Source organism: Lissotriton helveticus, chromosome 12, assembly GCF_964261635.1.
Source record: "Lissotriton helveticus chromosome 12, aLisHel1.1, whole genome shotgun sequence".
Taxonomy (NCBI): Eukaryota; Metazoa; Chordata; class Amphibia; order Caudata; family Salamandridae; genus Lissotriton; species Lissotriton helveticus.
In genome coordinates, this window is record NC_136073.1 from 283,313,568 (window position 1) to 283,339,269 (window position 25,702).

The 25,702-nt window shown below is 45.4% G+C and overlaps 1 protein-coding gene across 2 annotated transcripts in view; it reads left to right on the plus strand.

The window, feature by feature from the left end:
* The window catches only part of ABCC12 (ATP binding cassette subfamily C member 12), a 1,077,363-nt gene that overhangs the window by 876,950 nt on the left and 174,711 nt on the right, over positions 1 to 25,702 (plus strand). For both annotated transcript variants that reach the window (XM_078670535.1, XM_078670536.1), the window contains one exon: positions 17,519 to 17,608. In XM_078670535.1, the coding sequence (XP_078526661.1) occupies positions 17,519 to 17,608 (90 nt within the window). The remainder of the gene's footprint in view (positions 1 to 17,518; positions 17,609 to 25,702) is intronic.

A 25,702-nucleotide genomic window follows, 5' to 3' on the forward strand; every position in this document is an offset into this window, starting at 1 on the left:
CCAAATGGCCACTTTAAGCAAAATAATGTAGCATTTTGTTTTTCGGTTTGTATAACTCTAGTAAACAAACTCATGCCTTTAGGAACGGTATATAAATTGCAAGTCCTTTCTTAATAAACTGTGCATATTTTAGTAGCCTGTTTGAGTAGTATTAGGGGTAACAGTATCTTTCTACCTCATTATTTTGCAGGAGGCACAAGACATATTGAAAAAGCATCAGATGTATTTATTAACATAGGGCAGGAGTGGATAATTACACTCTACTGTCAAATGTATCACCTTTCACCAACCATTGCCAATTGATGGAGAGAAAAATGATGGGAGAGGGGTAAAGGTGGAGATTGGTCAACTGCAATGATGTCGTGTAATTGGTTCTTTAGACAATATGTGGCAGACATAAGCTGTAACCATGGTTGTTTGTTTTTCTTTTTTTTTTTGCAATTGTAGAAATGGTATAGACAATAACTGTAAAGATAATTAATGGGGCTTTGTGGACCTGGCCCTCCCTGCATGGTCAACTCCAAACCTTTAGCTTTTTTCCTCCATTTTTTGCTAAATTTGGTTTTGTTGGCCATAGGACTCTGTGCACGTTACCACTGCTGACCAGTGCTAAATTGCCTGTGCTCTCTCTCCTAATCCATGGTTAAATTGGCTTTATACCTAATTGGCATATTTAATTTACTAGTAAAACCCTTGTAGATTAGTATTCTGTATACCGGGGCCTGTATATTAAATGCTACCAGTGGGCCTGTGACACTAATGTGCCACCCACTAAATTAGTACCTTGAAAAATGTCCCAGGCCTGCCTGCCATTGCATTCTGAATGCAGTTTTAACCTGTCAGATTTGCATTAAAACATCCCTGCCAAGCCTTACACTCCCCTTTTATGACATATGTTACTCCTAAGGTAAGCTTTAGGTAGCCCTTAGGGCAGGGTGCTGTATAATTAAAAGGTTGGACATGTACAGCAACTACTGTGAGGCCTACTCCTCCTATAAATTCCTTCTTACATTTAATAAGCTGTTATTTCCAGTTGGGAGCAGGTAGTTATTTAAGGTGTGGTTTAATTGTAATGAAAACATCTATTTAATGGCAAAGTAGGGTCTTTGATTACAATTTAGAAAATGCCACTTTTAAAAAGTTAGCATTTTTCTGCTGTTAGCCTTTTTGTGCCTATAGCTTGTCTTGGGTCACATGGCTGGGTGTAACTGACAGACCTTGCAAATTCCTCCACAATAGTCATACCATAGAAGGATTAGGTGTGCCTAATGGACCATCTGCTAGCAGGATGGGAGGCAAGGCTGAGCACAGCCCCACTTGCAACTGAAAAGGGTATGTTTTATCTTCCTAAGGACCTAACACCTCCCTATTGTCACTGCAGCCAGCCTGAAGCCAAGGCAGGGGAGTTAATAAATTCCATGCACTTCAGAGAATTTGTCGAGCATCTTATCGCATCATTCAGAAGAAGGGAACAAGGGTATCAAAAGGGGACCTCAGACAGCAACTCTTCAGTTTACTCCTGGACCAGCAGAAGGACTCTCAAAAGACTGCCTGCTGATGTGACCTGCTGTGCACTCAGCAAGACTCCTTTGCTGTACCTGGAAGGACTTCTTTGCTGCCTGGATCCGACCTTGAGCCCTCAGAGGCCAGCCCTTCTTTTGAGTCCTGCATCTTCACCTGCACCTAGGACTACCAGAGTGACTCCAACGGCTAGTTTGGTTACCTCCTGTTCAGAGCCACAGAAACTCAAAAGGCTCTCACCATCATGAACCCGCATCTGGACCCAGCCTGAGTGAGTTCTGAACCCCCAAAAGTTGTCCCACCAGTAATGGACCCTTGGTTGTGGCACTATAGGTGCCCAGATGGCAATATTCCAAAACTGAGGACTTAAAAAAATTGCGGCAAAAACTGCTCAGAAAACCAGCACGACACTGGGACCAATCTACTTGCCTATCAACCAGAGGTGTATTGGCAGTCTGATTGACTTTGCAGCTTCTCAGACTACGTTCTTCTCCACAGCAGCAAATTATTTTCAGCGGTCCTTTACCAAAGTGTTATATGGCATTATGGATCTGTTTTTGGCTACTGCCCTCTGCCTCATCCTGCAGGAGATTTTCCACTTTCATTTCAGAGACTAAGTCAAAAAATAGAAAATGAACACCTCTGGCTGCTTTGCTCCACTGAACATTTTTTTTTTCAGCTAACGCTGACCAGGCCTAATCCACTTCTTTTATCCAAACCACGCTCCATCTTGGTCAGTCACACTTTTCGACTTTGACCTGGTTTCGCATGAGTAGATGTCTGCAGTTGGTGCTTTGATCTTTTAGGTGCTAGATTTCACTTAAAGCTTTAAAATCCATTACTCTGGTTCTCCTGAATAGATTTTTGTAATTATGGTGTCAAATAATTTATTAGAATTTCCACTATTCTTCTAAATTGGTTTGGTATTTTTCATGTGTTGTGTGTACACTTTATCACTGTTTGTGTGCTGCATGAATACATGATACATTGCCTCTAAGTTAACCCTTACTGCGTTTGTGCCAAGCTACCCAGGGCTAAGCACAGAATAATTTTGTGAATTTTTATAGTTCACCCTGCAAGGGATTGCATTGCGGCTGCTGCCTGACCAGGTCTCACACCCCAGTCAACCAACAACCCGATTTCACACATGATTCTATCAAGGTATCTAGAATGATCTCTTCTCATTGTTTGTATTGAAGAATCAGCCTGAAGAGTTTTTGATGGTGTTGTATCACTTACCTTTTGCTGTTTCCTAATCTACTCCTGCTCTACCAGAAAACACTTTCCATTTAAATGTACACTCTGGAAGCAACTGATTTATGCGCTATATATTCACCTAGCCACTTGAATCAGTTTCAGTTTCAGTTTAATTTATGTATTTGATTGCTGCATAAAATCTAATTATACAACACAGCAAAAATAGTTTGTGTTAACAATCAATGAAAAAAAGGCAAAATACATTATTAATATTACTAATGGCACCCAACTAGATAATGCATAGTTTGTAGCAGGTCAATGTGGTAAATTAGAGGTAATTGTGCAACCACGGTTTCAACAATGTTGATTGTTACATGCAGTGTCATTTTTTGCAGGGAACATTGCCTGTCTATCTGATTTGCTGATAAATAGGGCCACATTAAATAATTCGCTTACTGCAGCTCTTACACCCGGGGAGTTCCCATATTGATTGATAAGACAATGTTCTTTAGACCTGGCTGTGCTTTCTTGATCCTCGAGGACACTATAGTCCTCATACCGCTGAATTATGATGTGACCGCACATGGTATGGTTGCAACTTCCTTTTCTGTATTGGAGCTTTTGCTGCAGTCGGAAAACTGGCTGCAGCACAAGCTCCCATACAGAAAAAGGAGTTTGTGTTCATCCTTGTACCGGGGCAGGTACTTCAAGGTGCCTGCTACAGGGTGTGAGAAGTTAGCCTGGCATATGATGTCCACTATTCTAGTGGGCACCTTGCACCAGTCCTAACGACCCTTATTGATGGTGGTTGTAAAGTCAACCTTATAGACAAGCTATCCTAGTGGTAGCATGGACCAGCAGTCATAGGCTAAGACTTCAGAGAGCATGTGAAGCAAGCGGTTTTACTAATTATAATCCCTTGAATACCAAATCAAAGGACACGGTATATATCAAATATATAAGTATTTATTTCTAACAGAACCTCTCTGCACTCTTTATGAGGTCAGAGTTCGAAGTACATCACAAGTTACTCAATTAGCATACGATAAGTTGCACAAATACAGTTATGCCCTAGGGGTCTCACAAACCATATACTAAGTAAGTGGTATAAGAACCACTTCAGGAATAGTGAATAGACCTAGGGCCTAGGGAATCGCTGGGGCTACACTAAACAACCAAAGGTTAGGAAGTAGGAAACCCACGGGAGACGCGTGCAGTGTCTAAAACACAGTCGCGAGTTAGCGTTGACTTATAATGGAGAACGAAGTTACAAAGTTACTGTTTTAGGGCACTTCCGGATGGACTACGACAAAAACCCTTTAGACTAGGACACTTCTAGAGTCAAGACCCACAGGAGCACCGGAGTACTCGTGTTACCTCACCAGGGAAGCTGGGTGCATAGGTGCCTTTTGGTGTCTGGTTTCGTCGATGCTTTCAATTGAGATCTGCAAAAGAGGTGCTGCAGGCGGCCAGAGGAAGAGTGTCCAGGTGGATCCAAGGGTGGATCGAAGAACTGAAGAACCTTAAAGCAGAGGGGACAGAGTCTGGGTCACTAGCTAGTGACCAGGAAGGAACCAGGCGATGTTGCGATGATCTCAGGTGAAGAGGGGAAGCCTCTGCAGCCACGAGGTCCAGGAGGTGTTGAGGACAACCAGGAGCTGGATTCAAGCTGTCCCACAAAGGATCTAGTTGACAGCGGTGTCGGTATCCGGATTGGACCCAACAAGCCTCAGCAAAAGCAATCCACGCAGAAAGTGAAGATTGGCTTCGGGTGAGACCAGGAAGGTCTGAGGAGCTTCTCCTTTGCAGGGAAGCTGGAGCAAGCCTGGAGCAACCAGGAAAGCAGTTTGGTTTTAAAAGTTTGTCTTCAGGGGGTTCACTAGCCAGCGGGCTAGCAACCTGGAAGGCGCATTGAGCTGAAATGCAAGAGCGGGCCCCACGCGACACTCGTGGAGTGTGGAGGGCTGAGCTTCAGTGCAAGTGGCGCTCGGGTCTGGGGCTTCACGGACCCCAATGCACAACTGTGAGTTACCTTAGGAGTTGATGCAGTTTAGCAAAATGCAGGATGTCCAGGGTGTCTGGTCCCATGTCTCTCGTGTCTGCCACGGGTCTCAGCTTTGCTGTGGATGTGGGTTGGAGTCAGAGAAGTCTGAGAGTCCCATTTCTGTGTCACTGAGTCTTCGGGTTCCATCGGGAGCGTCGACAAAGCAGACTGGCAAGTTACTGGTGGTGCCTGTTTGCACAGGGTGGTCACTCCTTGACCACAAGGGAGATGTCTTCAGTCTTCTAGTCGGAAAAGAATTTAGAAGGTCCAAGAGTTTCATTCCAGGATAATATAAAGTCCTGGGGACACAGCATCTATCTTTATACTAAGAAAATGGGCTGGATTACCTGCTTGGTCCCTCCTATGGGTGGAACTGGGAAGGGGGTGGTTACACCCCTTTCCTTTTGTCCAGTTTTGCGTCAGAGCGAGACTAGAGTGCCCCAGCAACTGGTTTGAACCGGGCTATGCATGGAGCACCTTGTGTGCCCCAGGCAGTGTCTGGAAAAGCATCTTTCCATTCAACCCACCCTGCCCCAATACACTACAGGCTGTCTGGGGAGGTGCTACCACCTCCCTTGACAGGAAACCTATTGTCTGGGCCTCCCTTGCTGGAGTTTCCCCCAGCAGCAGGAGGCCAGACTCGTGTCTGTGGCAGCAGCATCCATTTTGTGATGCTGGGGCTCTGTTTAACTTTAACCGGGTAAAGCAGTAACATACATGTCTTTTCCCTCTAGAAGGGTGGAATGCTACCCCCGCCGTCAGAATTGGTGGGGGGGGGGGTAGTATTCCAAAGTGTTTGACACCTTACACGACATGTTTTGATAAAGCCAAACCAAAGTTAGCATTAACCGCGAGGATTATAATGCACTTAAGAGTATATGGTATGGCTTTATCATAGAACAGCTATAAGGAGAGGGTTCTGAAAGCTGCAGAGGGGCTCAGCTCATGCTAGGTCACCCTCTCACATAAAACCAAGCACTCTGCCTCCAGGATTGTTAAGGCCTGCCATAGGAGTGACTTATAGGTTACTATGTGTCTATATATAAGGTAGATATAGATATACTATATCTAAGTAAGGGGTGATTACACCACCTTACCCAAGCTGAGTGATCAGCCTGTGATGTGTGTAGTGTATGTATACTTGTAAAGCGCACTGTTACCTCGTTACGTGGCGTCCTGGCGCTGTATACCGCTGGGGAACCCGTCCTGGCTATCCCTGTGAGAGGGCACCCCACGGTGAAACCAGGTATCCCCGGCGTTGCTGGGGCCGTTGTGGAGATTAAGCAAGCTATTGCCCAGATTTGCAGAGTGGGACCCATGGTTAGCTTAGGCACCTAAGCGAGAATTATCGAGTCCGCGGACATTGACCCAAGACCCTGCCGCGTCGGGAATTGAACCCTGGTCCCAGGCCGACCTCTGCTTCAGGGTCTGCCGCTTCTAACCAGTGAGCCACACTTCTCCACCATGTCAGTTTGGATGGCCAGCCAGGGCTGACATAATACATGCTGCAGCCCCTTGTAGGCCTTGGATGCACCAATGCCCCGGGTGCTTATGGTACACTACAGGGGCTCACAAAGGTGACCCAATATCCAATCAGGTATGTACCTAAAGTACATGGTATCAATTTAGGGAGAGAACAGCTGGGCTGTGGGTCTGATTAGCAGGCCCACAGCCACACTAAAGTAAAAAAAAACAGAAAATCACAGCAAAAAGTGGGGGTGACCATAGGAAGCAGACCCTACTCTCCTACACTTGGTAGAAGGTTCAATAGGGGTGGACCCTAACCGGAGGCCGCAGGAAGAAGGGGGCCATGCTCGGAGCCCCAAATTCACTCTGTGAAGGCTTTCCATGTCAGAAAACTGAGCATTGTAATCCAGACAACTTAAAACACTTTTCATTTGGATTAAATGCTGGTGCCGACTGGCATCGCTCTTTCAGCCCATCAGAATCCAGTTGGAATGGCCTGGCGGTTTCAAAACTGACAGCCTCCATTGTAATAGGTAGAGGTGGGAAGAGTTTGCCACGCCGCAAAAATGCTCTGACCGCTCTTTGCCGAGTTCTGCATTCGGGTGGAATTTACCGGCATGCCTGTTGGTGTTGCGTTGGGACTGTAGAGTGAGTCAGCACACTCCAAAATCGCGTGGAAATGGCCCTACATGGTCCTGAAGTGTGCTTGCGTTCTAAGTCACACATGAGCAGCACCACGCGGTGGGCATGGGTGCGGCCATCTTGTTTTTCTGCTCTCTTTTATGGTGCTGACCCTTAATTATAATCTCTTCCTAATCTTTGTGATCCTCCTCCCTTAATACTCCTCTACCCCTAATTCTTATTTTTTACAATAGTGTGTATTCTTGTGTTTGTGTATTTTACATTTCTTTCTACTTTTTTTCATGTTTTTGTGACTTTTTTGACTTAATTTAGTTTACCTTCTTTCCTTATTTCTTTCTCTTGCTTTCCCTTCTTAGTTTATTATTTTCACACCCAGCGCCATGGCAGAGGGACAGCTTCCATGTGGGCGGCGTTGCCGTGTAGGTGTGCAGCCTTGGGCAATATTTGGAGAGGAGTAAGTGGCAGTACTAGTTTTTTCTGGGCAGTGTCAACTGCCCTCTATGCTGCTAGCAGGTGGAAGGCTCGATAGCGGCTACTTCCAGTGGGAGTGCCAGCAGTGCTGGGGGATGGTGCACCAGTGTATGCAGCATACCAGTGAGGTTCAGCGCACCACCCAGCAGCTGAGGCACCGCTGGGCGGACATTTACCGGGAACAGGACCTGCACCATCTGCTAGGGGTCAAGATTCCGGGGCTCGGTGAGTATTAATTCTTTGTTGTGTTTGTTGGTTTTCCACATTGCTAAAAAAAAGTTCTGAATAGCATGCTGTTTACACTCAGAGGTGAGTTATGTATAGTAAAGTATCTCTGTGACTTTGTTTATGTAGCTCGTACAGTTTCAGGTTATTTAATCAAGTCACAGTGATGATGTGGTGTATGCATCTATGTGTTGTAAAAAAGGGAGACTGAGTTGGCTCATCAAGGGTGTTGAGAAATGGGAATAGAATAAAATAAAAGATCATTCACTGCAATACATTAGTTCCAAATGTAGTTTTTGTTAAGGAGATTTGGAATATGAATTTAACAACAGTCGATAACTTGAGTCTAGACTAGTAGTACTATAGATGATGTGTTGTAGTGACTGCATTTGCTTTTCACAACACATTTTGTGGAGATTATTAACAGAATCATTAATCTATCTTTATTTATCTTCTTAATTTATTTCATGAGCACCCAAGGGCAAGAAGAGAGAGGATTCTGATGGTGTGGGGCACGCTGGTCAGCCAGCGCCAACCACCAGAGCAGCTGCTGAGGACTCTTCTGATCCCAGTAAGTCCTTTTATGATTGTTGTGGACTACTTAGTGTAGAACCGTAGGATCTTGGGGTATTTATTGGTCTGTTGGATTGTTGGTGTTATCTATTGTGATTCGTGAAGATTCAGATAGCAGGCCCAAGTAAGCTAGTATTTTAAACAAAAATCACCATGTATCTTTGTTCAGAAGGCTTTCCTTTTCCTGAGTATGCCTAGCTCTAACACAGTTCAGTTCATGAGACAGTGGCCATGCTTATCATGGACCCTCCGCCGCAATTTAGTATGCTCCAGACCCGTTTATTTATAGTTAAGTATACCAACAGTTTCCAATCACTTTCCAGCAAGGCTGGAAAAAAGTATGAGGTCCCACTCTCATTGCATGTGCCACCCATTCATTGACCATTATTCCATGCCTGGCTTGTCTAACTTTGTGAACCAACCAATGAAATGCCCAGAGTGATATTTGGAAGTTACTGACTTGCTAACTGAGCTGTAGTGCTGCATTGCCATTATATTTGGGGTTATGTTTCTGGGACGTGAATTATGTGTAATGTTTTATTCTAGCCACCCAGAACATCGGTGCTGCTGGCTCGAGTGCCATTGCAGGAGGAGATGGCAACGGTTCAGTTGAAGGGGGAGAAGCAGCAGCAGGGATGGCACTGGTAAGTCATATATTTCTTACAGTTACTATGCTCACTAGCTATTGCCATGGCATCACTCGTCATGATGAAAAATGGGAGTGAGGTTAACTCCCCTAGCTTTATCAGCCACTGTTGTGGTTGAGTTATGAATTGGGCCTCGTCTATCTGCAGTGCAGCAAAATCTCACATAATGAGCTTTGATGGCTTGAGGGAGACATGAATGAAAGAAAGGTATGTTAAAAGAAAGGAAATGGTAAGTGAGTGAAAGTGTGGGTGGGCCATTCTTGGCATATGCCACATTTAAGCATGCAATACCCATGTGGCGTACTTCCTGAACATATATCATGGTTTCTAATAACAGATTAATTAACACTTGTTCTGATTTTTCCCTTTTGAATTGAACCATGACTGAATAAGCCAAAGATGAATAGATGATCAGTGTAGTGGCCTCTGCATAATATATAAAAAAGCTGTACCCTACCTGTCTAGTCCCTCTACCCTACCCACTGCAGTAGAGAAAATCAAGTTTCCTTTCCTTGGTTACTACCCAGCAAATGAATTTGTTGGAAATATGTGGTGGTGGGCGAGGCCACAGAGCAAAGTGGAACTAAGTGCATGATTTGATATCAAGTTTGGCATATGGGATACACAGTGATGAATGTGCCAAATAAAATCCATATAATCTGTTCCTTTACCTGTTGTGCAGTCCATTAGATTCATTTTCCTTAACGTCTACTTAAGACAGGCAGGATAATTATTAGTATCCGCATTTCACACAGGTGTGTGACTGACGTAGTATAGTATTTATTATTCATAAGCCTCTTTGGAGACAGGGTAGAAAGATAAATGCATTTGGAAAAGAGCAGGGCCATTGGAATTAAACATAGATAATTGTCAACTACAGCTGCAGACAGTGGCAAGCTAGCAGAGGCACTGGCTAGCAATGAGCATGGCTACATTACTTTAGCACCACACACAACTTGTACTCAATATAGTGCATAATGTCATACTCAGCAATGAGAAGTAATTTATTGTTCAACTCAAAGTGTCTGACTGTAGGAAAAAAATCCAATCACTGTTTTTTAATCCTGTGATGTTATTCTCTGCTTGTTAATTTTCAGCCACACAGTCTGTGCGTTTGGCAACATGTGTGGGTAAAAGAAAACATAAAATTGGCCTTGAACTTCTCCTAACCATAATCACATCAAATAAATTCCAATGGCCCTAGGGGACCAGCAATGTACCGCTACTGTGCCACCCAATTATTTAAAACAACTGTTTGCAGAGAGCATTATTTAGAATTTGTCATTTTTCTTCTCACTATAGCTGCTCCTGCTGGTCCGTCCGAACCACCTGGCAGGCAGGAGAGAGCAGCTGTTTGCAGAGGCAGAGGCTAGAGTGTGTCCCACCAGAATACCGGCAACTGGTGGTCCTGGAAGAGCAGGAGGAAGAAATAAACGCGCAGCTGCAGGGACCCAATGAAGCCGGTACCCATCAGCTTCTCGGCCATACCATTGCTGCCCAGCTGCCAGCCAGCTGCTGCTACGCCCCACCAGAATGGCAAAAGGCCATTGCTGCACCACATACTGCAGTAGCTGGACTCCATTGAGGGTAAGCTCACCTCGATGGAGGAGAGCATGGACAAGATCCGGACCGACATCCATAATGCTCTATTTCAGCCCTCTTTTAGCCCTTTCTTAATTATTTTTGTTTTGATTGGAAGGAATTTAATGTTTGTTGGGGGTGGGCGGAGAGGGTGGTAAGGGAGTTGGGATTGGTACTGGGACTGGAGAGACTTTCTTGGACATTTTAAGTTTTTGTGGCTTGGGTAGGTTTTATTTGGGAGAGGGGTGGGCATATGGTTTGCATGGAGAAGGTGGGTTGCTTTGTATAGAAATAAAGGAGGAAACTATTTTTAGAATCTAAATTCATGCCTGAAGTATTTTATTTTACTTTTACTTTACACTGCTGCCTTCAAGTAGATTTGTGCATCTTGTTTATGTGCATGTAACCTAAGAGATAGCATCAAACTTAGTTATAGAGTCTAGGCTTATACTTCTCTAACTATCTTGACTATTACGGAGAATGCTGCCATGATAACCTATGTTGTGTCGAAGTTCTGAACTATCCAGATAAAGAACAGTAGCAGTTAATTTATTTCTTACTAAGTTAAATCACATCCATACTTGTTGTCTTACCTGAATATACATGCAGCAATAACAGAGGAGGCATCACACTTCACAAGCGAGGTCCGAATTCCAGTTCCTCACAGGTGAGCTCCAACTAAAGGATTGATCTGAATGATTGATTGATTATCCATTGAATGCAACTAATTGGAAGTAGAAAGACTGAATAAGAGGGTTATATATGAATCAAAGATTTAAAAGGAATTGACACCACCTGGGTACTACCTGATGACACCAAGAGAATTCCTGGTTGTGCTAAAGTAGAAAACATAGCAATACTAGTAAGTTTTGGTTAAAGTGGAACTAGCAGTATTATTTGTGAAATCTTCAAGTTATCAAAAATAGACTCAAAGTCTAGAGTTGACAACCTTAGGTTAGGCGTTTACGGTTAGGCAACACAAGGCCTGAATGATGATGATGCTGATGACTGATGTTCTTCATTCTAGATCTAAAAAAAATATGGATCATTTTTAATGTGTGGGTTGGTAATGGGCTGGTGTGGGATACTGCTTAGCAGATTCTACAGTAAGTTGGTGTTGCTTTCATCACATCTGCCCCACCAAGTGTGTGAGCCATTGATAGTGTAATTTAAGCCATACCTCAATAAATCACACAGCTCGGGGAAGAGGGTTAGGGGTTTGATGAATGGATGAGTAATGGGATTTGGGGAAAGGTTTGACAAAGACAAACACAACAACACTAGGCCAACATTCATCTGGGCAATGAGCAGCGGCACATCATTCGCCCTCAATGTCCCACTCTGACATGATACTCCTCCAATCCTGACACTGAGTAACGCCATCCTAGACCAGTCATCATCATCATGAATATGAATCACAATGACCTGAGCAAGATAGCCATGGAGTGCAGTGCACTGCTGTTGAGGAACAAGTAGAGAATGAAAGAGAATTGCAGTATTTGCATAGGTTTTTGTTTGATAACTAAAGTGATTATTCTGGTGTCTGAAGAACCAGAAAAAAAGAGAACAACCCCGCAATTAATTAAATATGGTTAATTGTGAAAGGGCTGATCATCACCTACAGGGGAAAAAATGAACACCCATCACTCAAGCCCCAAACAGTGCTAATCAATAATTATCTCAAGAAATTTCCTTTAGTACAGTTCAACAAACACGCTCCCTCAGTTTCTGCCACCAGCTGGATCATCAACCAACATAAGAAATCACTCACGCAATCAGTCACCCACAGTTGCTACAGTTGAAATGACCTCATCCAATCCAAGCACGAGTAGTTTAGATAGGTATTCAATCATCTTTGATACAGGCAACACATTGTAATTTGGTCTTGGCAGGCAGTCTTAGAATATTAATTCATTTTATGGGGTAGCCCTTCTAGTGCAAAGTGATGCAAAAAGAAATAGGCATTAGGCAATAGGCATTTGAGGCAGGCAGGCATTGTCCCTAATGTCATGAAGGAATAGTGGAGGCTTCTTCAATGCACACTGCTTCAACTGCAATCCGACAATATATATGTGACTAATAAAAAAGGTGGAGCAGCATACATATGACACAAAAATATTAATGTTCTAGTTAATATTTTTTTAGGTTTTTTGCAAAGAAAGAAGTTCAATGAGAATGTTTTAAAGGTGCTATATGGGCACTGGCATACTTAGGGCCCCATTAGGATGTCGGGCAGATCACCAACGCCATGCGGGTGGTGGCGATCCCCCCGACATCCTTCCCCACCCGCCACCCATTTCCCCCAGCCATTTTACTATGGCGGGGGGGCCGCGGCGGACAGAGAGACCGTCCGCTGTTTTTCCGGCCGGTCAATGACCAGGTGGAAAAGGGTTTCATATGGTGGCGGTGTCTAACAGACACCGGCATCCATATTAGGATGTGGGCGGGAACATGCTTTTCCGTGGCGGTGTTGCCGCCATGGAAAGGCGTGTGGGAATGTCTTGTGGGGGCCCGTTGCGGGCCCCCAGGGACTTTGGGGGGTGGGGGGTGCATATGGAGGGTACCTATGGTACCCCCCTGTACTTCACTGTACAACGTGGCAGGCACCGCACGGTGCCTGTCACGTTGTGCATTGAAGTGCGCAATTTGCATTTTTAGCATTGCAGAGGGCTGTGCTTTCTGCACCGCCCGCCGCAATGTTAATAATGCAGGATGCGCCCGCCATCCTGATGACCCCCACGGGACCGCCGCCCTTACTGTGGGCAGTCACGTTTTACGTCCGGGAAGTAAGAGTTCCTCATCAAACTCAGGTGGTTCACTCAGAAGTAGGTCAGCTAACACATTTGATTCAATTTCAGACCAATCAACCTCGTCCTCCTCCTGTGCTGCTGTTTCAGGAACGGTGTAATTGTGTGGTATAAAATGTTGGTTCATTTTATCAAGTCAATCTCTCCACATTTTGAGGTGAGAGACTGGTCCTTCTCACTTTGACGACCATACCAGCTGCACTGAATATACGTTCAGCAGATACTCTGGTGACAGGACAAGCCAGCTACTTTATTGCCAGCCTGCTGATCTCTGGCCATTGGCGCATCTTCCCATACCAACACATCAATGAATTTTGATCCACATAGATCATCCACATACTCCTGGTACGTCCTGTGGATGGTCGTTGGTGGTGCTACTTGCTCCACCTGTTTTGCCATCCCTTCTGCACTGGACTTGAGTCCTGCCAATTGAAAACCAATACAATGCAGACATTGGGTCCAGACCTTCTTTTGCTGTTGTGGCCTGTTTTTTGGTTGATGGTGTCGTTGGCTGCTATGAGACAAGACTGCCCTCTCTGGAAGTTGAAGGCAGCACCCCAGAACTGTGGGGTAGGACTCGAAGTTCCAGCCGTTCTTGTTCCAAGTCTCCAGCTTGCTCTAAAATCCACCACTTATATTTTAAAATATCCTCCTTGGAAAAGGGAATGAAGGTGGGCAGAAGTGTTTTGTACCATGGATCAACTAGTATGGCACATATGCACTCTTTAGACTGGATGATGTAATGTTGCAGCCTTATATTAGAAGCCAAACGCAGGACTAAGCTCTCATCCAAGGCATGTGCATCTGTGTTTTTATTTACACCTGCAGGAGAGTACATATTAGATCCATTGACTTTAGATGAAGTCAAGTAAACTGTAGATGGCCTTGCTAATGGAAAGGCGCCTGTTTTTCCACCAAAATGTATGTCATTCAAGGAGAATCTAGTTCCTCAACTATTGGGAGCTTTATCAAAAGTTATTTGAGGGGGTATCTGTTACCCACTATTATAGAGGTTACCATCTCCCTGGTCCTAACCAGGTAAGAACCCCAGTGACACTAAATCAAATAGGCTGTTGTCCTTGTTAAATTTAGATGATAAAATACTCACCCCAGTCCTAGCAGAAAAACTGAATCTGTTGTCCAGCTTTGCCCAGTCGGACTTTATCTCCGGCAGAGTTACATTCAACAACATATGCATGTTATTTATCCCTGCTAGTGTTATATTCAACAACCTATGCATGTTCTTTGCTCTTGTACACCATATTCTCCAGGAAATCCAAGTGGCCTTTATGCATCTTGATTCTGAAAAGGCATTTAATGCACTCAAATGGCCTTTCTTGCTGTCAGTCCTGTGTAGAATGGGGCATGGAAATTACTTAGTAAAGATGGTCTAACTCCTTCATACTGATCATGTGCTTGATGCCTCATCATTGTCTACACTTCTTAGGCATTTCGAATAGGCTGGGGTGTCTCCTCTCCCCACTTCTTTTTGCTGTTTCTATAGAGCCACTTATCTGCCTACAGTGTGAACAACATATCCTTAGGATTATGTGCTGACAATGCTTGTCAAGAATACCAATGAAAACCTAACACCAATCATAAGGGATCTAATAAGATTTGTCTGCTTCTCTGACCTATGCAATAATTGGAGTAAGTATGATGTGTTTCTTCTCAGTAACACTTCTAGAAAGCCCAACAGTGACATCCCCTGGGTTGGCAGGACAGGTCTTTCTGCTACCTAGGCATCATTGTTAGCAGGAACCACCAACAAATTCTTAAGTATAACTATGGACCAGTGGTGGATAGGTTGGCTGCGCAGGTCGGGTGGTGAGTCTGGCTCCCTATTTCCATGGCTGCCCCCGTTGCTCCTTAGATTTCTGTTTCTCTTTAACAACATCCCAATCCCACCTGGAGTGCACTTCATTGGCAGGCTGCTTTTGGTGCTTACTCGTCGGGGAGGAGGGGTTCTTGCGACTGTGCTGAGTGAGGCTAACTCAACCATATGATGGGATGGGCTATCAGTAATGCAGCTTGGAAGACACTTTTTCGCTGTGCAATCCCACTTTGCTATATACTAGCTTAACCTGCAATGCAGGGCCCAACATTTGCCATTTATGAGGGACCAGGTTGACACTGGGTCGCTTGTAACCATTCGCAATACCAGGCAGCTAGGCCTGGCAGATTCATAGGAACATTAAGTGCTTGTATTGAGTGATATTGTCTATAGCTAAGATATGTTTCAGAGGTATGGTATACACCTCGAGTTGCCTACTTCTGATAACCCACCACTGCCCCAATTGATGGAAAGACTGGTGAAACACACTTTTGCTCAACTAGGTCTGTTGCAGCTTGGTCTGCTCTTCCTATACAGGTTGCAAGCAAGGTCCTAAACTTGGTGTGACAAATCCTTAGATCCATTCACCTATTATGGGCTAAGATATGCTGCCATGACTAGCTGGGATTCTTATTCCTCTGAACCTGAGAACTTTTCCCTGCTGATGCAAATGTTCCTGGCTCCCACAATGAGAGGCTGGGTCTCAAACCAATATACATTTTATGGCAAATATTTCCCCCTTCCAGACCACAGCCTTAGGAACTGAGTGTGACTCTATTGCCTAACATATGGAGGTACTGTTACGAGCAGATGAAATAAGCGTCAATAAGTTACAGTCACAAGTTCATACACTTATACTTTCTGAACAGAATATACTATACACCTAAACTGTTGCACTATATAGATCCTTCATGTTCCTGCAGTTGTCCTAGGTGTTTGACTGTCCCAGTGGATTTGTTTTTACATCTAGCCTGAAGATGCCCACCTGTTTGTGGCTTTCGGGCAGATGTGGTACAGCCTATTAATGACATAACCTCCACTAGTGTGGGCTGCACAGCTTTGGTGTTATTGTTGAGATACGTTGGGGACATCCCGTGCACAGACAGGTGACTGGTATCTCTTTCAACATTACATGGAGAGTGGCCAGATCATGGATGAGGGGTCTCACTTTCAAGTTAATTGGCTCTAAGATGTTATATTGTGTAATTAAAATGCTGAGAACAATGCTTCCCTACAGCCACAGGCTGCATGTTCAAGAAATATTTGAGGCCCTTTTAAAAAGTATATGTTACATAAAAGAAAATGCCTGAGAACCCTGCAGTTGGTGATGATGTTTAGTTAATTTTGTATGCTCCTCACAGTATTAGATGCATCTGTAATGATTGGGGAGATGTCAGTTATTTAAGATTTGTTTTTTAATCCTGTTAGTATTTCACAGATGTTTGTTACACATGCAGTCTAAGTTCATGATTCACTAACCCTCTGAGTGTATAACAAGTCTCAGTTCGGAACTAAGCACATTCTTTTGCACTGCATGTCCAACATATAGGGGATCCCCCGTTCCTGGACTGGTGACATAATTATCAAATTTTTGGAGATGCCATTCTAGTGATACAATGATGGTGGATGTAACCAAATTGCCTAAAGGATAGGTTGTCCGTAAAGATTCTAGGGTGTTTGATGTTGTGTTTCAGTAGTATGTTTCTTGCAATCAGGTTTGTGCAGATTTAATTCCATACTCGATTACCCTAGTAAATACATTTTAAGGTCTATGAAGGTTCTGTGTTCCTGATAATTATTGGTCTTCTTTGAACTTCAGGTTACTGCTTTGGCAGTTGAGGTAGCTTTGAAAGGACATCAACATGTGAAGAGAAGAGATCTGGACTGTAAAAATTTTGTCAAAATCCACATTGTCAAGTTTTGTCATTGTGGATTGTGATCAGTGAGGCAATGTGGTCCTTTCAAGAAAGGTTACTACACCAAGCCATTGGTTCAATGATAATTGAATTATTGGCACTAGGGCAGGATCCACTCACGTATCCATTATTTCCCTTTACAAAAGGCAAAGCTCTACAAGAATATTTTGTGCAAGTTTTTGAAGGAAAAAGGGACAACTTGTCTTGCAGGCAGGAACATACTATTTAACTTACAGACACCAGGATAAATGAATATCATATCATTAAACCTTATTATTTACTAAGTCATGTCATATTTTATAACTGTATTGTAAACTTAAAGCACAGTTATTTAAAAGCACTTACTGTGATTATAACAAATAATAGAACATTTTTATGGCTAGACCAAAGTTGATTGAATAAATTTATTTATTAATGGATATGGATAGTGGTAGAATTTACTCTTGCAATCATGCTTTATGTTTTCAACTTATGCTACTGATGTCAATATACATTGATGAAATACTGGTAATTTCTAAATTAATGTGCATGTGGATTAATGCTAATTACTAATACACTTCCATCTATGACTCAACTTTTGCTATCTCTCTTAGTTTGCTGGACTACTGCAGATATGTGTTAGAATGGCAACAGAAACAGAATCAAGGTTTACATCCGTGGAACAAATCTTGGATTATATCTTGGTGGGTATTGTGATTTACTGAAAAATTATGACAATTAAATAGTCTGGTCTTATCTCAAGTTTGAATTGTGCTGTGTTTTGTATGAAAAGCCTTTAAAACAGTTGATATGTTAGCACAGAAAATGGGTTATTGCCACATATGACTAAATAAGTTTCAAAGTCTGATCCACAATCAATCAAAGTATAAAGAATTTGAAAGTAGGAGAGATGTGCATTCTGATGTCTACTGTGCATCCTCAGCACATACTTAGGGCCTGATTCTGATCTCGCTAGGAAAACTCTCCTTACCACTCGGATCCAGAGGGCTTTCCAAGCGAGACATGCTCTAGGAGTCCGAAGGAGCGAGTATGATGCTGCCATGTGCTTATGGACTCGATTTGATCAGACTCCCATTTAACTCTATGGGAGCCCAAGTACAGATGAGTACACATGCTCCAGTAGCAGAAAAGAGGTGGGTGGAGAACAGCGTACACCCTGTGGTGGGCACCCCATGGTGCCCACCACACTGTGCATGCCAGGCTCTGGGGGACCCATGGGCACACCCCCGTGACAAATCCGAAGGGCCCCGGGTGAAGGGGGGCCTGGTACGGCCCACTGAAGTACGCTTCAGACAGCAGCGGATCAGCTGTCGAAATCATGCATCGTAGTCGCTCAGTTGGAATACGGCTCCAAAGTGCGGCACGATTCAGCTACGAATGAGACGTACGGACAGGTTTGTGTCCCGGAAACAATTCGGTCGGCGCATACCCGATCTTCGCATCATACTTGGTCATTTGCACCTGTGTATGATTTGGTCGTAAACAAGGGCTACAAATCGAGAAATCTTTTAACATTCTGTGACAAATTTTTTGGCTGTGGTATGGCATTGTGGTTATGCAATTCTGTTCGACTTAGTGACATGAAGCTTATAAATGGTGCCTGTTAAACTGGACACTTTCAGTTCACATACTTTTCCAGCCTTCAAGTGTCAGAAGGCCTGGGGGCTGCCAGGAAGGATTGCTAATAAATCTGTAGGGGGTACACAGCATACATCAGAGCCTATTTTACAAAATAAATTAAACTTTATTCCAAACTAATGCAATTCCCACAGCATACTAGATTAGCCAGAGATGCATTATGAATGTGAATGAGATAGCTAAGCTTTCCAAAGTGTGTTTAACTACTGATCTTCCTGACAAACTTTGGCCCTGGTATCCACCAATTAAAGGATACAATGCTTTACAAAAGTTTGAAGCAAAGACTGAATGGCCTCTTAGAAAATATCATAAAAAATTAAACCCTTCATTAATGCATTATTGACTGGCCACTACCAGAAGAGCAGTGTGTGATTATTTCTGTTATGGAAGGTCACTAGCTGATGCCTAGTATTCCTTGATATGTAAGAGTATTCATTAACCACAAAAAGAAACCCATGGGTCTATAGATACTGCTGGCGTAGCTGGAGACCTAGCCATTACGGAGTATCCCTTTCAAAGGATGATTTCCCTCACTCACCATGGGTTGCATGCTTCATCATTGGGAACCTCCTGATACTGTGATGCCTAGTTACGGTACGGGCTACAACCCCTCTCTGAGAGGCAGGAGCTCAGGTATGTTTTTTGTAAAATATCCATAATACTGAACTTGGAGTAGTGAAGGCAGCCGATCAAAATTTAGGTGGTGATTACAACTAGCTACAGGGCTCTCAAATACCTTTATTAGTGCATTCCTGGGCACCTTGGGGAATGATTAGACCAGCTTCTAGTATCGAAGGTTGACATGTTTCAGCCTATAACCCTTCACAGTGGTATTGCAGCTTTCGTCAGGACCTAAATGCACTGCTGCTGCTTGAAGTACTCAAATCAAAAAACTAGTACAATTATAATTACAACTAATACAAAAATGTCAAGTGTCACAAGGTGGAGGAAATACAGGTTTATGACAGGGCAGCTAACTCAACATACATATTCAAGCTTAGCACACATGATAGTTCTATATGTAGAAGGACCAAAAGTAAAAGTGATTATTCTGTCAGATATTCACAGTGCATGCTGGGACAACTATTCCAAGTCAGCACTGTTGCAGGGTAAATATAATAAATAAATTAAGAGAAGTGTAACATATGGAAAAAACTTGAATAGACCAGTGTGTGTAAGCGTCTAAATGTTATATTTGGTTCACTGAAAAAATATTGAAACCAAAAATATCATGGTATATACATATTGTGTCAAAAATATAGTATGCGGGGCGTGGCTAGCAGCCAAGCATGGCGGCAGCATAGCGTGAGAGCTCCTGAGGGCACTGCGGCCTAATCATTAATCCGGCGCACAATAGATTCGGCGCTATCACGCGCAAAAACACAAAAGGAGCTGGCGGCGCCCATCCTGGCATGATAGTAGTGGCAGTCCTGGCCCAGTAGGGGTGCAACGGTCTTAAACGCCAAAGCAGGAGAAAACCTGATGGGGCTCCGGCCGAACCAGTGGTGATAACACCATACATGGCACGTTGGACGGGTTGTGAACACCCGGAAAGACACTCAGCCTGGCGTTGTGGCGGCTGACCTGATCCAGCCCGGGAGGCCCAACATAAAGGCCAATGTAGCCGTCCATGCTCGGGACACAATCGAGGACAGACAACGACACGGCGCGCTAGACACTGAGTATAGCGGAGCGTGACACCGCAGTCACCACAGCCATTTCAGCGGCCACTGGTTTGTAACACGTCCGTAGAGGGATCGACGCAGTATCGATAGGTGGCTGAGAGGACAGTTCAACCAGACACTCGACATAACGAGGTGCACGCCGCTGTTCCCTGACCCACACGCAAGAGACAAAGAGAGTCGCACAAAGCTGACCACGGCGCAGCGGGGGACGGCTCCGGACTCCGCAAGCCCCGGAATCATGGCGGGCAAAGGAACTAGGAGTGGATCCACGCAGACCAAGCTGGATAAGTTTGCATACAACCATCACGGACAATCGCAAAGCAATGGGCGTAACTCCACGGGTGCTACCCCAGAAACGGAAGGGACCAAGAAAGTTACGCTGGAGGACATTATGAGAACCCTTTCAGACGTCAAAACAACGGTGGGCTCCATCTCCTCCGAAGTCACGCTGTTACGAGCGGACTTCCAAAAAATTACTGAAAGAGTCTCCCAGGTAGAAGTGGTCACGAAATCTGTTGTAGAAGACACGTCGGAACTACAAATCGCCATGGAACGTATGGAGAAAGTCACCAAACTTCTACAAGATAAGCTGGACGACCAAGAAGGGCGTTCTCGAAGGAATAATGTGCGCATCCTTGGACTTCCGGAGACAGAGGGGAAGGGCGCAATGGACCTCTACATCGAAGATCTCATAAAGACCAAACTGCAACCCAAAGGACTATCCCACTTCTTTTCAGTGGAGAGGACACACGGGGTTCCGGGCGGAACTCCTAAGCCAGGAGCAACGCCACGGCCTGTGCTGGCCAGACTCTTTAACTTTAGAGACAGGGATGCAATTTTGCAAGCAGCGAGGGTATCCCCACCTGTTAAGATCCAGAACGCAACCTTATCCTTCTTCCCGGACTACACGGCGGAGGTGGCCAGACGCCGCAAATCATTCACAGAGGTGAAAAAAGCACTACGTGACAGGGAATTGCCATACTCCATGCTATTTCCTGCAAAATTGCGGATAGTGGCCGATGGCAGGGCGTGGTTCTTCGACACACCGGAGGCAGCACAAGACTGGCTGGAGGGTTGGAGGCAGGTGGGGCAGCGTCACCGTCCACACAGAGATCGGCCAAATCACCGTAACGGCAAGCAAATGGGCAGTCAGACCAGCCACGCGACTCGTCAAGATGACACGGCAGCAACGGATTATGACGTTCCACAAGATCCGCTTGACTCTGGACAACTGGCTCCGGTCTGAAGATTGACTATATATGGGAAGAACTGAGTGTGACGCGAAGGACCTTGGACCTGGTACAGCTGAGTAAGGTGGGCGCAGTTAGTGCCTGTAAGGGACTCACCAACCCCACGAGCAAGTAAGATAGTTGGGGAAGGACTAAAGCACTCTGCAATGTTGGGGAAACGGGCGGGGGTTTGTCCGTGGAGCAGGGGAGCAGGGAGGGGGGATGGGGATACAGTTTTATTGTTCGCGTTTTTGTTCATAGTCATCACTCAATCCACACGATATACTAATACTCTAAGTATCGGCAAACTCCAATGCATCATCACGCAATGCAACAGCTGCACTGAACCTAACGACGCATTACACGCGACACCATCCCAACGATTCAATGGCCCAACCACTTCAAGCTACACCCACTGAGGGTGCCCCTGTGACTGTAGGGGTGCCCCCATTGTGCATGCTCACCTGGAATGTCAGGGGCCTAGGGGACAAAATAAAAAGGGGATTAGTCCTACAAGCCATTAAGCGCCAGGGCCCGGATATAGTTATTCTCCAAGAAACACACCTTGCAGGGACGACCTGCAAAGCGCTTGATAGACGCGGCTATACAATGGTAATACATGCAGAATTCACTTCCGGGTCCAGGGGAACGGGGATCCTCATGAAAAAGACGTCGCCCTTTATAATTAGAAAAGGGGGTGGTGATGGCCTTTATAATTACACACCGCGCGACGGATGACCAGGGACGTTTCGCAGCTATACATGGCCAGTGGGAGGGCAAGCCATTTAATGTGGTATCCGTATACATCCCCCCGGCACTCCACTCCGTAGCATTGCCTGCCCTGGGCAAATTGCTCCTAGACCTCCCTGAAGGAGACACAATCATAGGGGGTGACCTGAACGTAATAATAGACCCTGCGATGGACGCCTTTCCCGCCAGAAACCGCTCAAGAGGGACTGCATCGCTCCCTGACTTTTTAGAAGCCCTGGGAATTGTGGACGTTTGGCGACATCTACACCCCGCAGCAACCCAATTCACTTTTTACTCCGCCGTACATAACAGCCTATCTCGCATAGACTACTTTTTGTTCCTGGGGGTGGGACTGGGGTCTGTGGACACAGTAGACATCCTGCCCAGGGGCATATCTGACCATTCACCAATCGCTATAACTCTTACCACCAGAGAAAAGAAAGGCGCTAGAATCTACCCAATCTACCCGAACTATCTAAAAGTCCCCAAAATTCGGAAGAAACTTAAACTGGCGACAACACATTACTTTGCTGAAAACGCTGGGACAGTGACTTCACCATCAGTCCTGTGGGAAGCATACAAAACCGTCCTTCGAGGTACTGCAATAGCAGCCATAATGGGACATAAATGGGGTTCCCGGCGAGAACTTACAGAAATAGAGCTGACACTTAACGAAGCGAATACTGCTCATATGGCGAACCCCTCCCCAGCCACAACACACACATTGCTGTTACGGCAACAACAATACCAGGCCCACCTCAAAACGACAGAGCAGGGTTACATCACAAACACTATACACAGAATTTATGATGTGGGCGACAAAGCGGGGAAAATGCTGGCGTGGTTAGATAAGAGAGGGGGAAGTGCAAGAGGTATTCAGAGACTGCGTACTGCTGACGGCCCAGAACTGACACATCTGGAGGAAATTGTGCGCACCTTGGCAAGCCATTTTCAAAACATATACACCTCAGACCATGTCGTCACTGCGCAGACGGCAGCAATGTCACTGGTGGACATTGTCCTCCCCAGCATAACACCAGAGAATACGCAAGACCTAGAGGCAGACCCAACGGAAGATGAAATTCAGCTGGCAATCCAGGCACTGCAATCGGGCAAAGCGCTGGGTCCCAATGGACTGCCTGTGGAATGGTATAAGTCGATGGCCTCAGAGCTCGGTAGACCCCTACTGGACATGTATATCGAAAGTAGGGAAAAGGCGGAATTGCCGCTGGATCAATGCACGGCCACGATTATAGCGATACCGAAGCCGGGAAAACCACCGGCTGAATGCACCTCATATCGCCCGATATCATTGCTTAATGTAGAGGCCAAGGTGCTGGCTAAACTTCTGGCCAACCGTCTGATGCAGCACCTGCACACCCTGATCCACCCCGACCAATCGGGCTTTATGCCCCACAGGAGTACAGCGCTGAATCTCCGGAGGGTTCATGGAGTGCTGGCCCGTTCACACCTCCTCTCGGAGAAGGCTGTAATTCTCTCCCTTGACGCCAAAATGGCTTTCGACCTGGTAGAATGGGAATATCTCTTTGAGGTACTTGCACGGATGGGCTTTGGGCCGAATTATATAGCCTGGATAAGACTACTTTACACAAAACCGGTTGCGCAGGTGGTGGCAAATGGCCACATCTCGCCAACATTCCCGTTGGGCAGAGGGACTAGGCAGGGGTGCCCTTTGTCACCCTTACTCTTCGCGTTGGTGCTCGAACCCTTAGCAATCCTGATTAGAACAACGCCATTATTTAAGGGTATTAAATGGGAGGAGGGATGGGAGGATAAAATCTCCCTATATGCAGACGACATGCTCATTTATATGGTTGAACCTGACAACGGAATCCCAGCCTTGCTGAAACTCTGCAACACGCACGGGAAGTCGTCAGGCTATACCCTGAACTGGTCAAAATCGGTGATATACACGCTGAAGGGCCCGGCACCACGGCTACAGGAGGATTGCCCCTTGGCAGCGCCGACGACCTCCTTTAAATACCTGGGCGTTGTCATCACACACTCTGAAGCAGATTTCTTTACTAACAACCTAAAACCACCTATGGATCGCCTACGTGCAGACGTTAAGCACTGGGCGACCTTGCCCCTCACCCTCCTAGGAAGGGCAGCCTTGTATAAAATGATGGCACTCCCCAGGTTCCTATATATATTGGAAAGCACCCCGCATCCTGTCCCACCGCGATATTTCAAACAAATTGCAGCCTTAGTCTCCAACCTGCTCTGGAATAATGGCCCAGCACGTATAGCCTACGACAAATTGGTAAAAAGTTGGTATGAGGGAGGGATTGCGCTTCCCAACATTCAGCTATATTACTGGGCAGCTCAACTTAAAATAATTAACCACTGGATCCACACCCCGAGAGACGACCCAGCATACCGAGCAGACTGGTCACAGCTGGAGACGGACCACATGCTCGCAGTACTATATAATAAATCGGAACTCAAACATCTGCACGGTCCGACACAGCATACGGCGGCCCTCTGGCATATAGCACAGGCGCGTCTGGGCTGGAAAGGAAGAATCACCAAAATGACACCACTATGGGACACGAGGTCCTTAGGAAACCTTAGATTGTGTAAAGGGTTTGCGCAGTGGGACTCCATAGGTATTTCCACGGTGGGGGACCTTTGGGACAAAGACACGGTAGTAGAGTTCTCAAAACTCCAGCAGCAGTATGACCTCAGGCCCACAGAAACATTTAGGTACGTACAAATTAGGCTCGCACTGCTCAAGGCGATCCCAACGGGCACTGATTTGCCGGAATCCTCACCACTTGAGGATAGACTATTGACAGACTTTATGCAACAGAGCGCAACTTCCCTCACATAAAAAAAACTGGTCAACAACATAGAGGACCCCACGCTGAAACTCAAAGAGAAGTGGGAGGGGGAGATAGGTGAGGCGGATGAAGCGGAGTGGAATGAAGCGTTGGCTTCCCCGAGAGAGCTGGGCATTTCGGCAAAGTTCAGACTGGTACAACTTAAAATTTTACACCGCATCTATTACACCAGAACGCTACTCCACAAAATACATAGAGCACCCCATCCCTTTTGCTTGAGGGGCTGCGGGGAGGAGGGAACACTATTTCATACATTATGGGACTGCCCACAAATACAGGAATTCTGGAGACAAATAATGCGCACAATCTCCCAGACACTTAAGATTTCCATTTTGCCAGAACCACGCAAATGCCTCTTAAACATCTGGGACCCCAACGACCTAGATATATATGGGCTGCTTTGGGCTACACTAGCCATGACAGTGGCTAAGCGTGATATTGCACAGAAGTGGGGGGCTCCGGAATTGCCCACTGCGAACAGATGGGCTAAAAACATGGATATCTTGATGGTTACGGAAAGAGCGGTTTACGTCCTTCGAGCCTCCCCCCGCAAATGGAACAAGGTGTGGGCAGCATGGAATGTTTATAGGGGGGAGATATGTGAACCCTTA